The sequence below is a fragment of the Suncus etruscus genome, chromosome 11, assembly GCF_024139225.1.
Source record: "Suncus etruscus isolate mSunEtr1 chromosome 11, mSunEtr1.pri.cur, whole genome shotgun sequence".
NCBI lineage: Eukaryota > Metazoa > Chordata > Mammalia > Eulipotyphla > Soricidae > Suncus > Suncus etruscus.
The window spans coordinates 95409483-95426608 of NC_064858.1; the positions used below are offsets into that span (position 1 = coordinate 95409483).

General features: G+C 39.1%; 1 protein-coding gene across 1 annotated transcript in view; it reads left to right on the plus strand.

Annotated features, from left to right (window-relative positions):
* Positions 1 to 17126, plus strand: part of IRAK3 (interleukin 1 receptor associated kinase 3) — a 75813-nt gene that overhangs the window by 9874 nt on the left and 48813 nt on the right. The window contains exon 2 of the mRNA XM_049782791.1: positions 7551 to 7733. Coding sequence (XP_049638748.1) covers positions 7551 to 7733 — 183 coding nt within the window. The remainder of the gene's footprint in view (positions 1 to 7550; positions 7734 to 17126) is intronic.

Sequence of the window (17126 nt, forward strand, 5' to 3'; positions counted from 1 at the left end):
TTTCTGCTTACTTCACTAGCATCTCAAATTGTACTTGGGGCCTAAAAGATTGTACAGTGGGGCCAGAGTGGTGGTGCAAGTGGTAGGATATTTGCCTTGTACATGCTCATCTATGACAGGCCCCCCGACGTCCTATATGGTCCCCCAGGCCAAGAGCAATTTCTGTGCAGTGTGTAAGGTGCTTGCCTTGCATGCGTCCAATCCAGGTTATATACCTGACACCAGAGATGAGCCTCTGGCTTGCCAGGAGTAGTCCTTGTGTGAAAAGCCATGAGTAAGCTTTGGGCATGGTTAGTTGGGACCTCATAACCAAAAGATAATAAATATAAAATAAGATAAAGATTGACTTGACATTTATAAATGTCTGTTAAGTAAGCGAATCAGTGAATGATCCATTGTCTATTAAGCACCTAAAACTTTACTGAATCTTAGAAAAAGCATCATATTGTTTGTAAAATTTTCTCAATTAAATGTAGGCAATAGACTTAATGCTTTAAACAAGTTTAACTAGGAACAAAAACCTACCTTTATGGAGGGTACTTTCATTGTTTATTTGTTTGTTTTGGGTCTTACCCAGATGCTCAGGGTTGCTCCTAGCTAGCACTTCGGAATCACTCCTGGTGTTGGCCTGGGGATGCCAAGGATCTAACTTATGTTGGCTATTTGCAAGGCAAGTGCCTTTTTGGCTGTACTGTCTCTTTGGTCCTATTTTTAAAGAAACAAAAGGAGTTTGACACTGTGGTTTACAGTACTGTTACTGATAGGATTTTATGCAAGACACTTTACTACCTTTCAGCAGCTCCTCCTCTTCATGGTTGATCACTTCCCTCCACCAATATTAGTGTCCTAAACACCCCCCCCAACCTACCCTGTCATACTTCATACTGAAGATCAATTTAAAGTTAGTATTTTTAAATTTTCTCCTAAGGATACTTGATGTGAGGTAGCCCTTATCTAACATCAAGTTGGAAGAGTTGAAAGAGTTGAAGCAAAATCTATAAAGCCAGGTCCAGTCCTTCTCAATTATAAAGCGTGAGTCCTATTCAGGTGTGAAGTAAAAGGTACACAAAACCAAAAGTGAATCAGTAGTATTTCTTGTAAATTTTATTAACTGGTAGGTATTGATACTATAGCTTTATAAGAGGAATGAGCTAGCTTTTGGGCTTTGTTTTTTATTTCTTTGAAGTTGAAAAAGTTCCATCAATCTTAAAAAGTTCTTTCTAGGGGACTGGAGAGTTTATAGTGAGTAGGGTGCATGCCTTGCATGCATGCAATCTGGGTTCAATTCTCTGCCACTCAGATGGTTCCATGAACCTATCCAGGAATGATACCTGAGCACAGAGACAATACTAAATCCTGAGCACTTCCAGGTGTGGCCCCCAAAACAAATTTTAAAGAAAAAATTAAAAATGTATAATTGCTTAGTGTCCTTTAAAAAAAAGGAATAAAATAATTATCTTTTTCTTTCGCACTATGTTATCTGAAAACAAACTGCAAGAATTCAGACTTAATTTGCTAGGGTTTTTGACATGTGGTCATATGCAAATACAAAGATTTCAAGTAAAGAGTATGTTGCATTATTCTAAAAATCCCCTTCAGGGACATATTTGCATCTGGGGTGTGATTTCTGCAGCAGAATTTCCCAGTGGTTAACACTATTTAGAGTGCTCTGTCCTCTTATAACTGAACTTTCAGAACCTTTGACATTGAATAGTAAACAATCCTTATCTTCAGGTCTTTGAACCTTTCTGGTCAACTTTTTGGCTTATGTTATGACATAAGATGCCTTCCAAACAAAAATCTATTTCCCCAAACCATGGTTTAAAAACAGTGCTTAGAGGATAGGAGAGTTGGTTGCTTGCTGGGAACTTTGGTGGAGAGAGGTCAACACTGGTAGTGGGTGGTATGGCCCTAATTCATCGTCACTATAAGCCTGAAATACAACTATGAAGGACTTGTAATTCACAATGGTCTCAATAAAAATTAAAAAAAAAAAAAGCGGGGCCGAAGAGATAGCATGGAGGTGGTGTGTTTGCCTTGCATGCAGAAGGACGGTGGTTCAAATCCCAGCATCCCATGTGGTCATCCATGCCTGCCAGGAGCGATGTCTGAGCCTAAAGCCAAGAGTAATCCCTGAGCACTGCCGGGTGTGACCCCAAAACCAAAATAAATAAATAAAATAAAATAAAATAAAAGAGTAGTGCTTTGATATAGCATACTTTCCTTGATTAATTTTTTATTCATATGCTCTTAACTCTAACAATACAATTAGTCACTGAGAAGTTTACTGTTTTCATTTGTTTAGTACTACAAAGTTCTAGGTTCTAAAGAGGGACTAGGGATCATTAGCAAAAGTATAACTGTTGAAAACATGATTAACATGTTAGTTGCATCAAACTGCAGCTATTGTTTGATTGACGTTGATCTAAATGAATTGTACATTTTGTAAATGGTAATATCATTCTTTAGTGCTATTTCTGTTCAGAATGGTTCATCATTAGATGAGGTTATTGGGATTGCATGGTGAACCACCAGGTAGAGAAAGAATCCTGGAAACAATTCGCTCATGCAGATCATTTATTCATCCATTTTAACGAAGCCTACACCAATTTCCTTTGCTCAACCTGACTTTATTTAGATTTAATCTAAACTCAGAAATTTTGCCCCTGATCAGTAGTTCTGGGGAGCTAAAAATCCCAGTTCATTGGCCTCTGTTCATTTACTTTCCAAGATGTGCTTGAGGGGATAAATCTTACAGGATTAGTTCCTCAGATAGGAGAGAGGTTAAAATCATGGTTTATTGCACTTTTACAAAAAAAAAATTCAGAATGAATAAAATAGATGAGTAGGGCCAAAATTACTTAGGAAATCTGACATCTCTTGGAATTGGAGAACCTAACTGTAGATTTCCTTTACAATTCTAAATTGTGCCTTTTTCTTTCATACTGTAAGCAGTATGAACAATAACATAGTTTACATATATATATATATATATATGTTGCACATGAGATTTCTCTTAACATAGATGGATCTTTCTAAAAGTACAGCTTGTATCTTTGCGTCATCATCTCAGAAATCATAGATTTGATTTGTCTACTTCCAAGATAAAGTTTTAGTTCTTATGCTAAACCCCAATCTGCCCATCAGCAAATCTTCATAGGACGTCTTATTTACTAAGCACATCCTACAAAGATAACAGTGCGTTCATAGAACTAATTCCACTTTCTTCTTTTGTGTTTGTATGGTGGTGGGGGGACCAAGGGGAGAACTGTTTTCACACACACACACACACACACACACACACACACACACACACACACACACACACACACACACACAGCAGTGCTCAGAGACTTTTTCTGACTTTGTGTTCAGAGGTGACTCTGGTGCCTAAGGGACCATATGTGGTGCTGGGGATCTGGAGTTAGCTGCATGCAAAGCTATCTTTCGAGAGACTCTTCCCTTTTTCTTGAATTTGAACCTTACCTAAAGTATGTGGGTTTCCTCTTTGCCTTCCTCTTTGCCCTCTCTTGCCCTTCTCAGTTTCTGAACAATTTCCTTTTTTAATTTGTATATTTTTTGGTCACAGCCTGGGATGCTCAATGGTAAATCCTGGCTCTGTGCTCAGAAATTACTCCTGGTAGGCTCAGGGGACCATATGAGATGCTGAGAATCAAACCTGGGTCAAAGTTGCATGCAAGACACTTTACCAGCTGTGCTGTCACTCTGGCGCAACAATTTCCTTTTTGAAAGGCTCTTTCCTCGTCCCATGTAAGCCTTGTCCCAATCTATCCTTTTCACAAATTCAGCTGATCTCTCATCTTCCATGCTCCTTCCTTGATTTTGGTGGCCCTCCGAGAATCTTCTTTCTTCACCCTTGTAAAATTATGTGCAAATGTGTAAAATTTCACTTAGCATCAACCCTGAGACTTGTAACGCTTAACAAGAGGTTTCCCAATAATAAAAATGAACTCAAAAAACTCAGTGAGGACTACATGGAGTTTATTCTTATGTTTCAGGAGGTGACCATAGGGAACATGCAATCTGCACTGCCTAGGGATGAGGCTGAATTTTTTTTTTTTTTTGGCTACACCCGGTGACTCTCAGGGGTTACACCTGGCTATGCGCTCAGAAATCACTCTTGGCTTGGGGGACCATATAGGATGTATAGGCATCGTCGAAACACGGTCCGTCTTAGGTTAGCACGTGCAAGGCAAATGCCCTACCACTTGCACCACTGCTCTGGCCTCTGAGGCTGAATTTATATGTAAGAAGAGAATCAAGACTATGGTGTTCCATAAGCAAGATTATCATCATAAATATGTCTGTGGTTCAGTATGCCTGGGTCGGCCTCTGTCATCTCAGAGGCTGGTGAACACACACATTTCTGTGTTGTTTTGGCATTTGCAGGAGAGCCAGCAGGCTTCCAGCACAACAGTGAGAAAAGGCCTATAAAGTGAAAAGCATAGCCCTAGCTGCTCTCAATCTCACACGTAAAAGTGTCATCTCAAAGACTTGAACTGTGGAGGAGCTATCTTATTCAGAGAAAAGAGGGTGGGGGAATGAAACCTATTCATTATTAATATATCTGGTCCATTGTATGCAGTGTTCTTAAATAAGAAAAAATAAGGGGATGGAGTGGTAGCATAGTGGCAGGGCGTTTGCCTTGCACACAGCTGACCCAGGACAGACACAGATTCGATCCCCGGCATTCCATATGGTCCCCCTAGTTTGCCATGAGTGATTTCTGAGTATAGAGTCAGGAATAACTCCTGAGTGCCACTGTGAGTGGCCCAAAAAATAAAAATTAAAAAATTAAAAAAAAGAAAGAAAAAGTAGCAACCTTAAACTTTTGCTAAAATTTGGTATTTTTGTCTTCCTTTGATGGAATACAAAGTTTCAGATGATGAAGTATTTTGAGCACTGTTATTTAAGTCACTGTTATTTTAGCAGGCCAAAGAAGAGCAACCCACTTTGGTGTGCATTTGGGAAGGACCCCTTGAAAGGATATTTACCAATAAAAGTTTGAGATTGCTCAGAGAAGCCATACGTTGCCTGGAGTTGAGTCAAGTACTTGGCACTGCCCTCTGTTAAATTCACATGTTGCCACAGACATCCTGAGAGCCACAGAGATTTTTGACTAGCTACTTCTCTCCTTGGGGGACTGCAGAATCAGTGGGGTTCAGAGTTCATTCTTTTGTTTTTAAATTCTAAGTGAAACTCCAGTGATATTCACCTCATGTTAGCATATCATTACTGAAGAATTTCCTAGGAAATTATCTTTATTTATTTTATTCTTAATTTGTTATTATTTTAGAATTTGTTTATTTTTTTTAAAGTACCAATGCTGTGTGCATTATACGCACAGGACAGCTATGTCATGCCCATCCCCAGAGTGTCAGAATCCAAGCATCTGAACTGGAGTGATAGGGGCAGTGGTAGGGCTTTTGCTTTGCACATGGACTACCCAGGACAGGCCTAAGTTTGATCCCTGGCATCCCATATGGTCCCTGAGCCTGCCAGAAATGATTTCTGAGTGCAGAGCCAGGAGTAATCCCTGAGTGCTGCTGAGTGTGACCCCAAAACAAAACAAAAAAGAATCCCAGCATCCCTAGATAATAGTGACCATTTGTTATCTATAGTGACTGTAGTGACCATCTATTGACCATTTGTTTGGTTTAGGGTTTGTTTCCATTGTTTGCTTTGTTTCTTTGTACTCTGCCTAATGAGCATAATCATTCTGTCTTATTTTTTGTCCTTTTTTTTGGTCTTCATTTGTCTTCTTTCTGACTAACTTTACTGAGGATGCCTTTCTCCAATGACACCCATGTTGCAGAAAATGGCAAGACTTCATCTATTCTCATAGCCCTGTGTATTTATATCACAATTTCTTAATACACTCATCTGTTTTTGGACTCTTGGGCTGCCTTCCTGGTTTTGGCAATAGTAAATAAAACAGCAATAAGCATAAGAATGTGTATTAAAGTTTTGGATTCAAGTTTTATTTTTTGGTTTTCTTTTGTTTTGTTTTGTTTTTCAGGCCACACCTCTTTGATGCTCAGGGGTTACTCCTGGCTAAGCACTCAGAAATTGCCCCTGGCTTGGGGGGACCATATGGGACGCTGGGGGATCAAACTGTGGTCCTTCCTTGGCTAGCGCTTGCAAAGCACACACCTTACCTCTAGCGCCACCTGGCCGGCTCCTAAAGTTTTTTTGTTTGTTTATTTTTGGAATAGATGCCCAAGAGTGGAAATTCAGGAGGAAATGACCTATATTTAGAAGAACTCAGAATTTTAAAATTGCCTTACACTTCAGAAAGTTACTCCTCTAGAAAATAGTCTATGATTACCCATCTGTTTGCAGTTAGGTCCCCCTCTTCATAATCTACTCATATTTTTGTGTGCAATTATAATGTATTAACATACAATATCTCTCTACCACTGCTCAAAGGACACTTCCTGTCCACACCACACCTTAGCCCCATCTCTTGGTAATGTCAGTTCTGTGGTTAGAATCTAAGGGTTTGTTTTAATTAGCTATTGCATATTCCATTGCTTAGTGTCTTTATGTATCACATATACGTGGGACCAGCTGGCATTTATTCTTTTCTTTTTTTACTTAATTAACACAACACCATCTAGTTTTATCTGTAATAGCAAAAGAGCAGATTTTATCTTTTCTTACAGGCAAGCAATATTCTATTTTGTGTATATACCATAACAAAGCTGGAATGATTGAACAACAAAACAGTGATGACACTTTAAATCAAAGGACTTGATTTAAGACTATAGAGTAAAATAAATATGTTACTACTGATATAAATAGATAAATTAAGTGAGGGAGAAGGAATAGACATTGTCTGAAAAATAGTACTTTCTTCAAAGGAATAATTATAGTTAAGATGAGAGAATGAAAATTTTAAAATCACCATTAAGCAAACATGTGGCAATAATAATGATATCAATTCACTGGTCTTCAAATATTTGTAGACTAGACCAAAATATGAGAAGAAGACTATTCCATAGTCTCAAAGTGTCTCTCCCAAATAGTTTTTCCTAAAAAGTTATTCATGATATATACATATATACATGTGTGTGGGGAAGGAGAAAAGCCTACAGATATGACCTTTACCAAGACAAAATCATCAACAGTGGCATCCACATCAGGATTCTCTTATTATCAAGCCTGAAGACACAATATTAACTGTCCTGACAAGTGAAGAAAGATGGAGCAATATCACAGATCAAAAGAGATTAAGAAATAACTTGATGCAATTCTGGAAGCTGAATAAAATCTTAAAAGAGACAAAAAGATTCTAGTGGAAATACTGTTGATATTAGAACAGTTTACTAGAGTTCAGTCATCACTGACCTCGGTATTTCTACTATGATAACACTAACTGTGGGGAACAAATATTGTGTGTGAGAGGTATATATTAAAATTAGTGCCAAAGTAAAAGTTATAAATTAAATGAAAATATAAAGTGCATAAAAGCAAGAATTCCAAAAAAAGTAAACTATGCATTGGTTTTCCTTTTTGCAATTTCACAGCGGAGCGACTTTCAAACAGCTGGCTGGATGTCCGCCATATTGAAAAATATGTAGACCAAGGTAAAAGTGGAACACGAGAATTGCTTTGGTCCTGGGCCCAGAAGAACAAGACCATTGGTGACCTTTTACAGGTTCTCCAGGAAATGGGGCACCATCGAGCGATCTGCTTAATTACAAACCATGGTAAATAACTGTTTCTTATGTAGCTGTCTGTTGTTCATACAAATAGTAAAATTACAATTGAAATCATTAGTTGATTAATTAATTAATTGTAAATATTAATATTGAAAAATATTCCATTTTATACGAGATTTTGGGAAGTTATGGTCTATTTTACTGATTCCTCAACTGTGGTTTTTAAAGGAAGGGGACTTAGCAACTTTATGTTTTTTGGTAGCACTTCCCTATTGCCTAACTTGGAAAACACATTGGTTTCTACCGTTTTCTAGTTTGGGATTTGCTTTGACATTTTCTTTTTTAATTATACTTAGTGGTGCTTGGGGCATATTTCCAGCTCAGTGCTCAGTGGTCACTTCTGGTGGTGCTAAACAGACTACGCAGTATTAGAAATTGAACCTATTACTCCTACTTGTAAAAAGCCCTGAGAACTCTCTCCCTCCTCTTTCAAGTTTGGGACACTTATTTTATTTTTAAATTTATAAACTTTCTTTTTTTTTTTCTTTTTCTTTCTTTTTTTTTTTTTTTTTGATTTTTGGGCCACACCCGTTTGATGCTCAGGGGTTACTCCTGGCTATGCGCTCAGAAGTCGATCCTGGCTTGGGGGGACCATATGGGACGCCGGGGGATCGAACCGCGGTCCTTCCAAGGCTAGCGCAGGCAAGGCAGACACCTTACCTCTAGCGCCACCTTCCTGGCCCCTAAATTTATAAACTTTGTATTTGAAATATTTTATTCCTTTTGTTTGTTTTGTTTGTTTGTTTTGTTTGCCCTATATCTGGTGGCACTCAGGCATTATTCCTGGATCCTGCTCAGAAATGATTTCTGACAGGCTCTGGGGGCCATATGGGATGCCAGGATAGAATCTTAGCAAGGCAAACAACCTATCTGCTGTGTTATTGCTCCAGCCCTAAAATATTTCATTCTTAGCTAAAATAAAAAGAAATAGAGTCCCTAAACTCTGAAATTATTTGAATTACAACAATCTGATTTGCTATAATAGAATAAAATAGAAATAATACATACCATAGAAAGAAAACAAACAGCAACTTCTAACTCATCAACTCTATCAGCATGTCTTCTTGTTTACTGTTAAGCACTCTATTGCTTTCTTTGTCCCAGGATTGTATTTTTTTTTTTTTTTTTGGTTTTTGGGCCACACCCGTTTGACACTCAGGGGTTACTCCTGGCTATGTGCTCAGAAATCGCCCCTGGCTTGGGGGGACCATATGGGACGCCGGGGGATCGAACCGAGGTCCGTTCCTTGGTAGCGCTTACAAGGCAGACACCTTATCTCTAGCGCCACCTTCCCGGCCCCGACCAGGATTGTATTTTTAAGGCCATTTTTTCCATTTGAAGTTTTTAAACATTTCTACTCCCCTTGTCATACAGCCTCATTTTGTTAATTCTTTTTCTGATTCTACTTAACCCTACATCACTGTTTTTTAAATTTTTCTTCAGGCACTTCTATTATTACATTTGAACTTTTTCCTGAGCATTTTCTTTGTACCAGATTTGTATCAAATTCCTCTATTTTCCTATTATATTGAAAATTGTTTATTAACTACCATGTATAGAACTGAGTCTTTCTCTAGTATGCTCTGTAGGTCTTAGGTTGGGATTATAGCTGCAGGATACTCTGTTATTTTTCAGGGTACTTTGCTGCCTGCTGCTTTCAATACTGGCATTTCTGTATATATTTTTATTATTGGGAATCTAGAGTCAAAACAAGGTAAAAATTAGGAGCAGAGGTTCCTACAGCACTCCAGGGGGCTGTTAAAGTCTGAACTAATGTGAGAAATATCTGTCACCCCTTTTTCCTCTAGGCCAGTTCATAATCCCAACTTTTCCCAGCAGTGAAACTGAAATCCTGTAACTTCTTCAGCCCAGAGCAAGGAAAGTTCTTTTTTTTTTTTTTTTTTTTTTTTTTGTTTTTTTTTTTTTTTAATTTTTTTTTATTTAAACACCTTGATTACATACATGATTGTGTTTGGGTTTCAGTCATAAAAGGAACACCACCCATCACCAGTGCAACATTCCCATCACCCAAGTCCCAAATCACCCTCCTCCCCACCCAACCCCCGCCTGTACCCTAAACAGGCTCTACATTTCCCTCATACATTCTCAATATTAGGACAGTTCAAAATGTAGTTATTTCTCTAACTAAACTCATCACTCTTTGTGGTGAGCTTCCTGAGGTGAGCTGGAACTTCCAGCTCTTTTCTCTTTTGTGTCTGAAAATTATTATTACAAGGGTGTCTTTCATTTTTCTTAAAACCCATAGATGAGTGAGACCATTCTGCGTTTTTCTCTCTCTCTCTGACTTATTTCACTCAGCATAATAGATTCCATGTACATCCATGTATAGGAAAATTTCATGACTTCATCTCTCCTGACAGCTGCATAATATTCCATTGTGTATATGTACCACAGTTTCTTTAGCCATTCATCTGTTGAAGGGCATCTTGGTTGTTTCCAGAGTCTTGCTATGGTAAATAGAGCTGCAATGAATATAGGTGTAAGGAAGGGGTTTTTGTATTGTATTTTTGTGTTCCTAGGGTATATTCCTAGGAGTGGTATAGCTGGATCGTATGGGAGCTCGATTTCCAGTTTTTGGAGGAATCTCCATATCGCTTTCCATAAAGGTTGAACTAGACAGCATTCCCACCAGCAGTGGATAAGAGTTCCTTTCTCTCCACATCCCCGCCAACACTGTTTATTCTCATTCTTTGTGATGTGTGCCATTCTCTGGGGTGTGAGGTGGTATCTCATCGTTGTTTTGATTTGCATCTCCCTGATGATTAGTGATGTGGAACATTTTTTCATGTGTCTTTTGGCCATGCGTATTTCTTCTTTGTCAAAGTGTCTGTTCATTTCTTCTCCCCATTTTTTGATGGGGTTAGATGTTTTTTTCTTGTAAAGTTCTGTCAGTGCCTTGTATATTTTGGAGATTAGCCCCTTATCTGATGGGTATTGGGTGAATAGTTTCTCCCACTCAGTGGGTGGCTCTTGTATCCTGGGCACTATTTCCTTTGAGGTGCAGAAGCTTCTCAGCTTAATATATTCCCATCTGTTAATCTCTGCTTTCACTTGCTTGGAGAGTGCAGTTTCCTCCTTGAAGATGCCTGTAATGTCCTGGAGTGTTTTGCCTATGTGCTGTTCTATATATCTTATGGTTTTGGGGCTGATATCGAGGTCTTTAATCCATTTGGATTTTACCTTTGTACATGATGTTAGCTGGGGGTCTAAGTTTAATTTTTTGCAAGTGGCTATCCAATTGTGCCAACACCACTTGTTGAAGAGGCTTTCCCTGCTCCATTTAGGATTTCCTGCTCCTTTATCAAAAATTAGATGGTTGTATCTCTGGGGAACATTTTCTGAGTATTCAAGCCTATTCCACTGATCTGAGGACCTATCCTTATTCCAATACCATGCTGTTTTGATAACTGTTGCTTTGTAGTACAGTTTAAAGTTGGGAAAAGTAATTCCTCCCATATTCTTTTTCCCAATGATTGCTTTAGCTATTCGAGGGTGTTTATTGTTCCAAATGAATTTCAAAAGTGTCTGATCCACTTCTTTGAAGAATGTCATGGGTATCTTTAGAGGGATGGCATTAAATCTGTATAATGCCTTGGGGAGTATTGACATTTTGATGATGTTAATCCTGCCAATCCATGAGCAGGGTATGTGTTTCCATTTCCGTGTGTCCTCTCTTATTTCTTGGAGCAGAGTTTTATAGTTTTCTTTGTATAGGTCCTTCACATATTTAGTCAAGTTGATTCCAAGATATTTGAGTTTGTGTGGTACTATTGTGAATGGGGTTGTTTTCTTAATGTCCATTTCTTCTTTATTACTGTTGGTGTATAGAAAGGCCATTGATTTTTGTGTGTTAATTTTGTAGCCTGCCACCTTGCTATATGAGTCTATTGTTTCTAGAAGCTTTTTGATAGAGTCTTTAGGGTTTTCTAAGTAGAGTATCATGTCATCTGCAAACAGTGAGAGCTTGACTTCTTCCTTTCCTATCTGGATTCCCTTGATATCCTTTTCTTGCCTAATCGCTATAGCAAGTACTTCCAGTGCTATGTTGAATAGGAGTGGTGAGAGAGGACAGCCTTGTCTTGTGCCAGAATTTAGAGGGAAGGCTTTCAGTTTTTCTCCATTGAGGATAATATTTGCCACTGGCTTGTGGTAGATGGCCTTCACTATATTGAGAAAGGTTCCCTCCATTCCCATCTTGCTGAGAGTTTTGATCAAGAATGGGTGTTGGACCTTATCAAATGCTTTCTCTGCATCTATTGATATGATCATGTGGTTTTTATTTTTCTTGTTATTGATGTTGTGTATTATGTTGATAGATTTACGGATGTTAAACCAGCCTTGCATTCCTGGGATGAAACCTACTTGATCGTAGTGGATGATCTTCTTAACGAGGCATTGAATCCTATTTGCCAGGATTTTGTTGAGGATCTTTGCATCTGCATTCATCAGTGATATTGGTCTGTAATTTTCTTTTTTGGTAGCGTCTCTGTCTGGTTTAGGTATCAAGGTGATGTTGGCTTCATAAAAGCTATTTGGAAGTGTTTCTGTTTGTTCAATTTCATGAAAGAGTCTTGCCAAGATTGGCAGTAGTTCCTCTTGGAAAGTTTGATAGAATTCATTAGTGAATCCATCTGGACCTGGGCTTTTGTTTTTCGGCAGACATTTGATTACTGTTTTAATTTCATCAATGGTGATGGGGGTGTTTAGATATGCTACATCCTCTTCCTTCAACCGTGGAAGATTATAAGAGTCCAAGAATTTATCCATTTCTTCCAGGTTCTCATTTTTAGTGGCGTAGAGTTTTTCAAAGTAGTTTCTGATTACCCTTTGAATCTCTGTCATATCAGTAGTGATCTCTCCTTTTTCATTCCTGATACGAGTTATCAAGTTTCTCTCTCTCTCTTTCTTTGTTAGGTTTGCCAGTGGTCTATCAATCTTGTTTATTTTTTCAAAGAACCAACTTCTGCTTTCGTTGATCTTTCGGATTGTTTTTTGAGTTTCCACTTCGTTGATTTCTGCTCTCAGCTTTGTTATTTCCTTCTGTCTTCCTGTTCTTGGGTCCTTTTGTTGAGCATTTTCTAGTTCTATTAGCTGTGTCATTAAGCTACTCAGGTAAGCTCCTTCTTCCTTCCTGATGTGTGCTTGCAAAGCTATAAATTTTCCTCTCAGTACTGCTTTTGCTGTGTCCCATAAGTTCTGAGAGTTTGTGTCTTTATTGTCATTTGTTTCCAGGAACCTTTTTAATTCCTCCTTGATTTCATCTCGGACCCACTGGTTATTGAGCATGAGGCTGTTTAACTTCCAGGTGTTAAAGTGTTTCTTCTGAGTCCCTTTGGAGTTCACAAATAATTTCAGAGCCTTGTGGTCAGCGAAGGTAATCTGCAAAATTTCTATCCTCTTGATCTTATGGAGGTATGTTTTATGTGCCAGCATGTAGTCTATCCTGGAGAATGTCCCATGTACATTGGAGAAAAATGTGTATCCAGGTTTCTGGGGATGGAGTGTCCTATATATATCCACTAGGCCTCTTTCTTCCATTTCTCTCCTCAGGTCTAGTATATTCTTGTTGGGTTTCAGTCTGGTTGACCTGTCCAGTGTTGACAAAGCCGTGTTTAGGTCCCCCACAATTATTGTGTTGTTGTTGATATTATTTTTCAGATTTGTCAGCAGTTGTATTAAATATTTTGCTGGCCCCTCATTCGGTGCATATATGTTTAGGAGAGTGAATTCTTCCTGTTCTACGTACCCCTTGATTAATATAAAATGTCCGTCTTTGTCCCTTACAACCTTCCTGAGTATAAAGTTTGCATTATCTGATATTAGTATGGCCACTCCAGCTTTTTTATGGGTGTTGTTTGCTTGGATAACTTTTCTCCAGCCTTTTATTTTGAGTCTATGTTTGTTCTGACTATTCAGGTGCGTTTCTTGTAGGCAGCAGAAGGTTGGATTGAGTTTTTTGATCCATTTAGCCACTCTGTGTCTCTTAACTGGTGCATTTAGTCCATTGACGTTGAGAGAAAGAATTGTCCTGGGATTTAACGCCATCTTTATTTCAAAATTTGGTGTGTCTTTTGGGTAGTCTTGTCTTAGATTAGGTCTTTCAGTTTTTCTCTTAAGACTGGTTTTGTGTCTGTGAAGTTTCTGAGCTGTTTTTTGTCTGTGAAACCATGTATTCTTCCATCAAACCGGAAAGTGAGTTTTGCTGGGTATAGTATTCTGGGTGAAGCATTCATTTCATTCAGTCTTGTCACAATATCCCACCACTGCTTTCTGGCATTGAGCGTTTCTGGTGACAGGTCTGCTGTAAATCTCAGGGAAGCTTGCTTAAACATGATTTCCCCTTTTGATCTTGCTGTTTTCAGAATTCTGTCTCTATCTGTGGGATTTGTCATTGTGACTAGGATGTGTCTTGGGGTGGTTTTTCTGGGGTCTCTTTTGTTTGGTACTCTTCGGGCATGCAGGATTTGATCACATATATTCTTTAGCTCTGGAAGTTTCTCTTTAATGATGTTCTTGACCATTGATTCTTCCTGGAAATTTTCTTCCTGGGTCTCTGGGACTCCAATGATTCTTAAGTTGTTTCTGTTGATCTTATCATAGACTTCTATTTTCGTCTGTTCCCATTCTTTGACTAATTTTTCCATTGTCTGCTCATTTGCTTTAAGTTTTTTGTCCAATCTCTCCTGCTGTATGGAATTGTTATGTATCTCATCTTCCACAGCACCAAGTCTATTCTCAGCTTCTGATACCCTGTCCCAGAGCTTATCCATTTTGTCATTCACTTCGTTTACTGAGTTTTTCAGGCCTGTTAGTTGACATGTTATTTCAGTTTGGAGTTTTGTCATTTCTGCCTTCATATTTTCTTGGTTCTTATTAGTGTTCTGTTCAACTCGATCCATGGTTTCTTGGAGTCTGTTGAGCACCTTCCATATTGCTAGTCTAAAGTCCTTATCTGAGAGGTTGATTAGTTGTTCAGTCATTATCTGGTCCTCAGAATTGTCATCTTCATTCTCTATGTCTGATGCTGGCCTGCGCTGTTTCCCCATTGTCACATTTGTATTGTGGGTTTTTCTACGTGTTGTAGTGGTATTCATTGTCTATATGATGTAGGCAGCACACTCCTCTGGCTCCTCCCTTTCTGGATGGGCTGACTTGCCTCTAAGGGAGGGGAGTCCTCCGTGGATGAAGCCTCACACTGGGTCAAATCTTAGGCCCGAGCATGTAACAGAGAAGACAGTCCAGAGAGAAATGTTTGCTTCTGTGATATAGCGCCGTTCTTAGTGTGATTTTTCCTTCTTGTTGCAATGGAGTTCTTTCCTTAGAAAGAGTGCACGGCCGCGTAGCGAAGCGGAGCGGCCGTGCTCCTCTGAGCCTCTTTTTGCCCCACTCGCAAGAGTTTCACACAAGAGGACAGTAGACAGACATAGACAGGTCACACTCACAGTCTTTCACAGCTGAGCCCCACTGGGCCGGTGTACTTTCGCGGATTTTCCCCGCCTGGTGTCACACACAGGGAGCCAGCTTTTGCCAAGTTCTTACTTTTCTTTTTTCTTTTTTCATTTTTCTTTTTCTTTTTTTTTTCTTTTTTTGAGTTAGGGCTAGAGTTGGGGCTAGGGTTAGAATTATTGCTAAATTTAGGGTTAGGGTTAGATTTAGAGTTTGGATTAGGGTTAGGGATAGAGTTTGGGTTTGGGTTAGGATTAGGGTTAGGGTTAAGGTTAGGATTAGGGTTTGTGTTATTTTTTAATTTAATTTTTATTTAATCACTGTGTTTACAAAAATATTTCATACTGGGGTTTCTGTCATAGATTGTACACCATCCTTCAACCAGTGTGATCTTCTTACCAATTATGTTCCCCCATTTCCTTTCCCACCCCACCCCCTCTCAGTTAAGCATTCTGATTCTTTCCTTCACTATCATTGTCATGGTAGTTGTCATTGTGGTTAGTGCTCTATCTGCACTCACTGCTCTTTGTGGCAAGCTTTAAATCATGAGTTGGTCCTCTAGGCATTCAGCTCTATTTTCTCTGGATAATTATTGCTATACTGTCTTTTATTTTTTTATTATTATTATTATTATACTTTTTTTTGTTTTTTTGGGCCACACCCGGCAGTGCTCAGGGGTTACTCCTGGCTGTCTGCTCAGAAATAGCTCCTGGCAGGCACGGGGGACCATATGGGACACCGGGATTGAACCAACCACCTTTGGTCCTGGATCGGCTGTTTGCAAGGCACACACCGCTGTGCTATCTCTCCAGGCCCTTATTTTTTCTATATCCTGCAGATGAGTGAGACTATTCTATTTCTATCCTTTTCCCTCTGGCTCATCTCACTCAGTATGATAGTCTCAATGTCCATCTATGTATAGGCAAATTCTATGACTTCAGTTTTCCTTATAGCTGCATAATATTTCACTGTGAAAATGTACCACAGTTTCTTTAGCCACTAATCTGTTGTTGGGCTCCTGGATTGTTTCCAGATTCTGGCTATTGTAAACAGTGCTGCACTCTAACACCATGCATAAAGGTCAAATAATAATGGATTAAAGACCTTGATATTGGACCTATAAGATAAACTATAAGATATATAGAAGAAAACATAGGCAAAGTACTCTAGGACATTGAGACTAAAGGCTTCTTCAAGGAGGAAACACCACTGTCCAAACAAATGGAAGCAGAGATAAACAAATGGGACTACATTAAATTGAGAAGCTTCTGCACCTCAAAGGTTAATAGTGACTAGGACACAAAGACCACCCACAGAATGGGAGAAACTATTCACCCAAAATCACCCATCTGATAAGGGGTTTGTTTATATCCAAGATATACAAGGTACTAACAGAACTTAATAAGACAAAACCACCTAACTCCATCAAAAAATGGGGAGAAGAAAGTGAGGGGAGCAAAAAAAAAATGGGGAGAAAAGGGGCCAGAAAGATAGCATAGCAATAGGTCATTTGCCTTGCAAGCAGCCAATCCAGAATGGACAGTGGTTTGAATCCTGGCATCCCACATGGTCCCCCATGCCTACCAGGAGCAATTTCTGCGCACAGAGCCAGAAGTAACCCCTGAGCACAGCCGGGTATGACCCCCCCCCAATAAAACACAAAAAAGAATGGCTTAAAAATGGGGAGAAGAAATTAACAGACATTTCCTCAAAGAAGGATTGTGGATGACCAAAAGGCACATGAAAATATGCTCCATATCGCTAATCATCAGGGAGATGCAAATGAAAACAAAAATGAGGTACCATCTCATGCCACAGAGACTGGCACACATCACAAAGAACAAGAACAATCAGTGCCGGTGGGAATGTGGGGAGAAAGGAACTCTCATTCACTGCTGGTGGGAATGCTGTCCA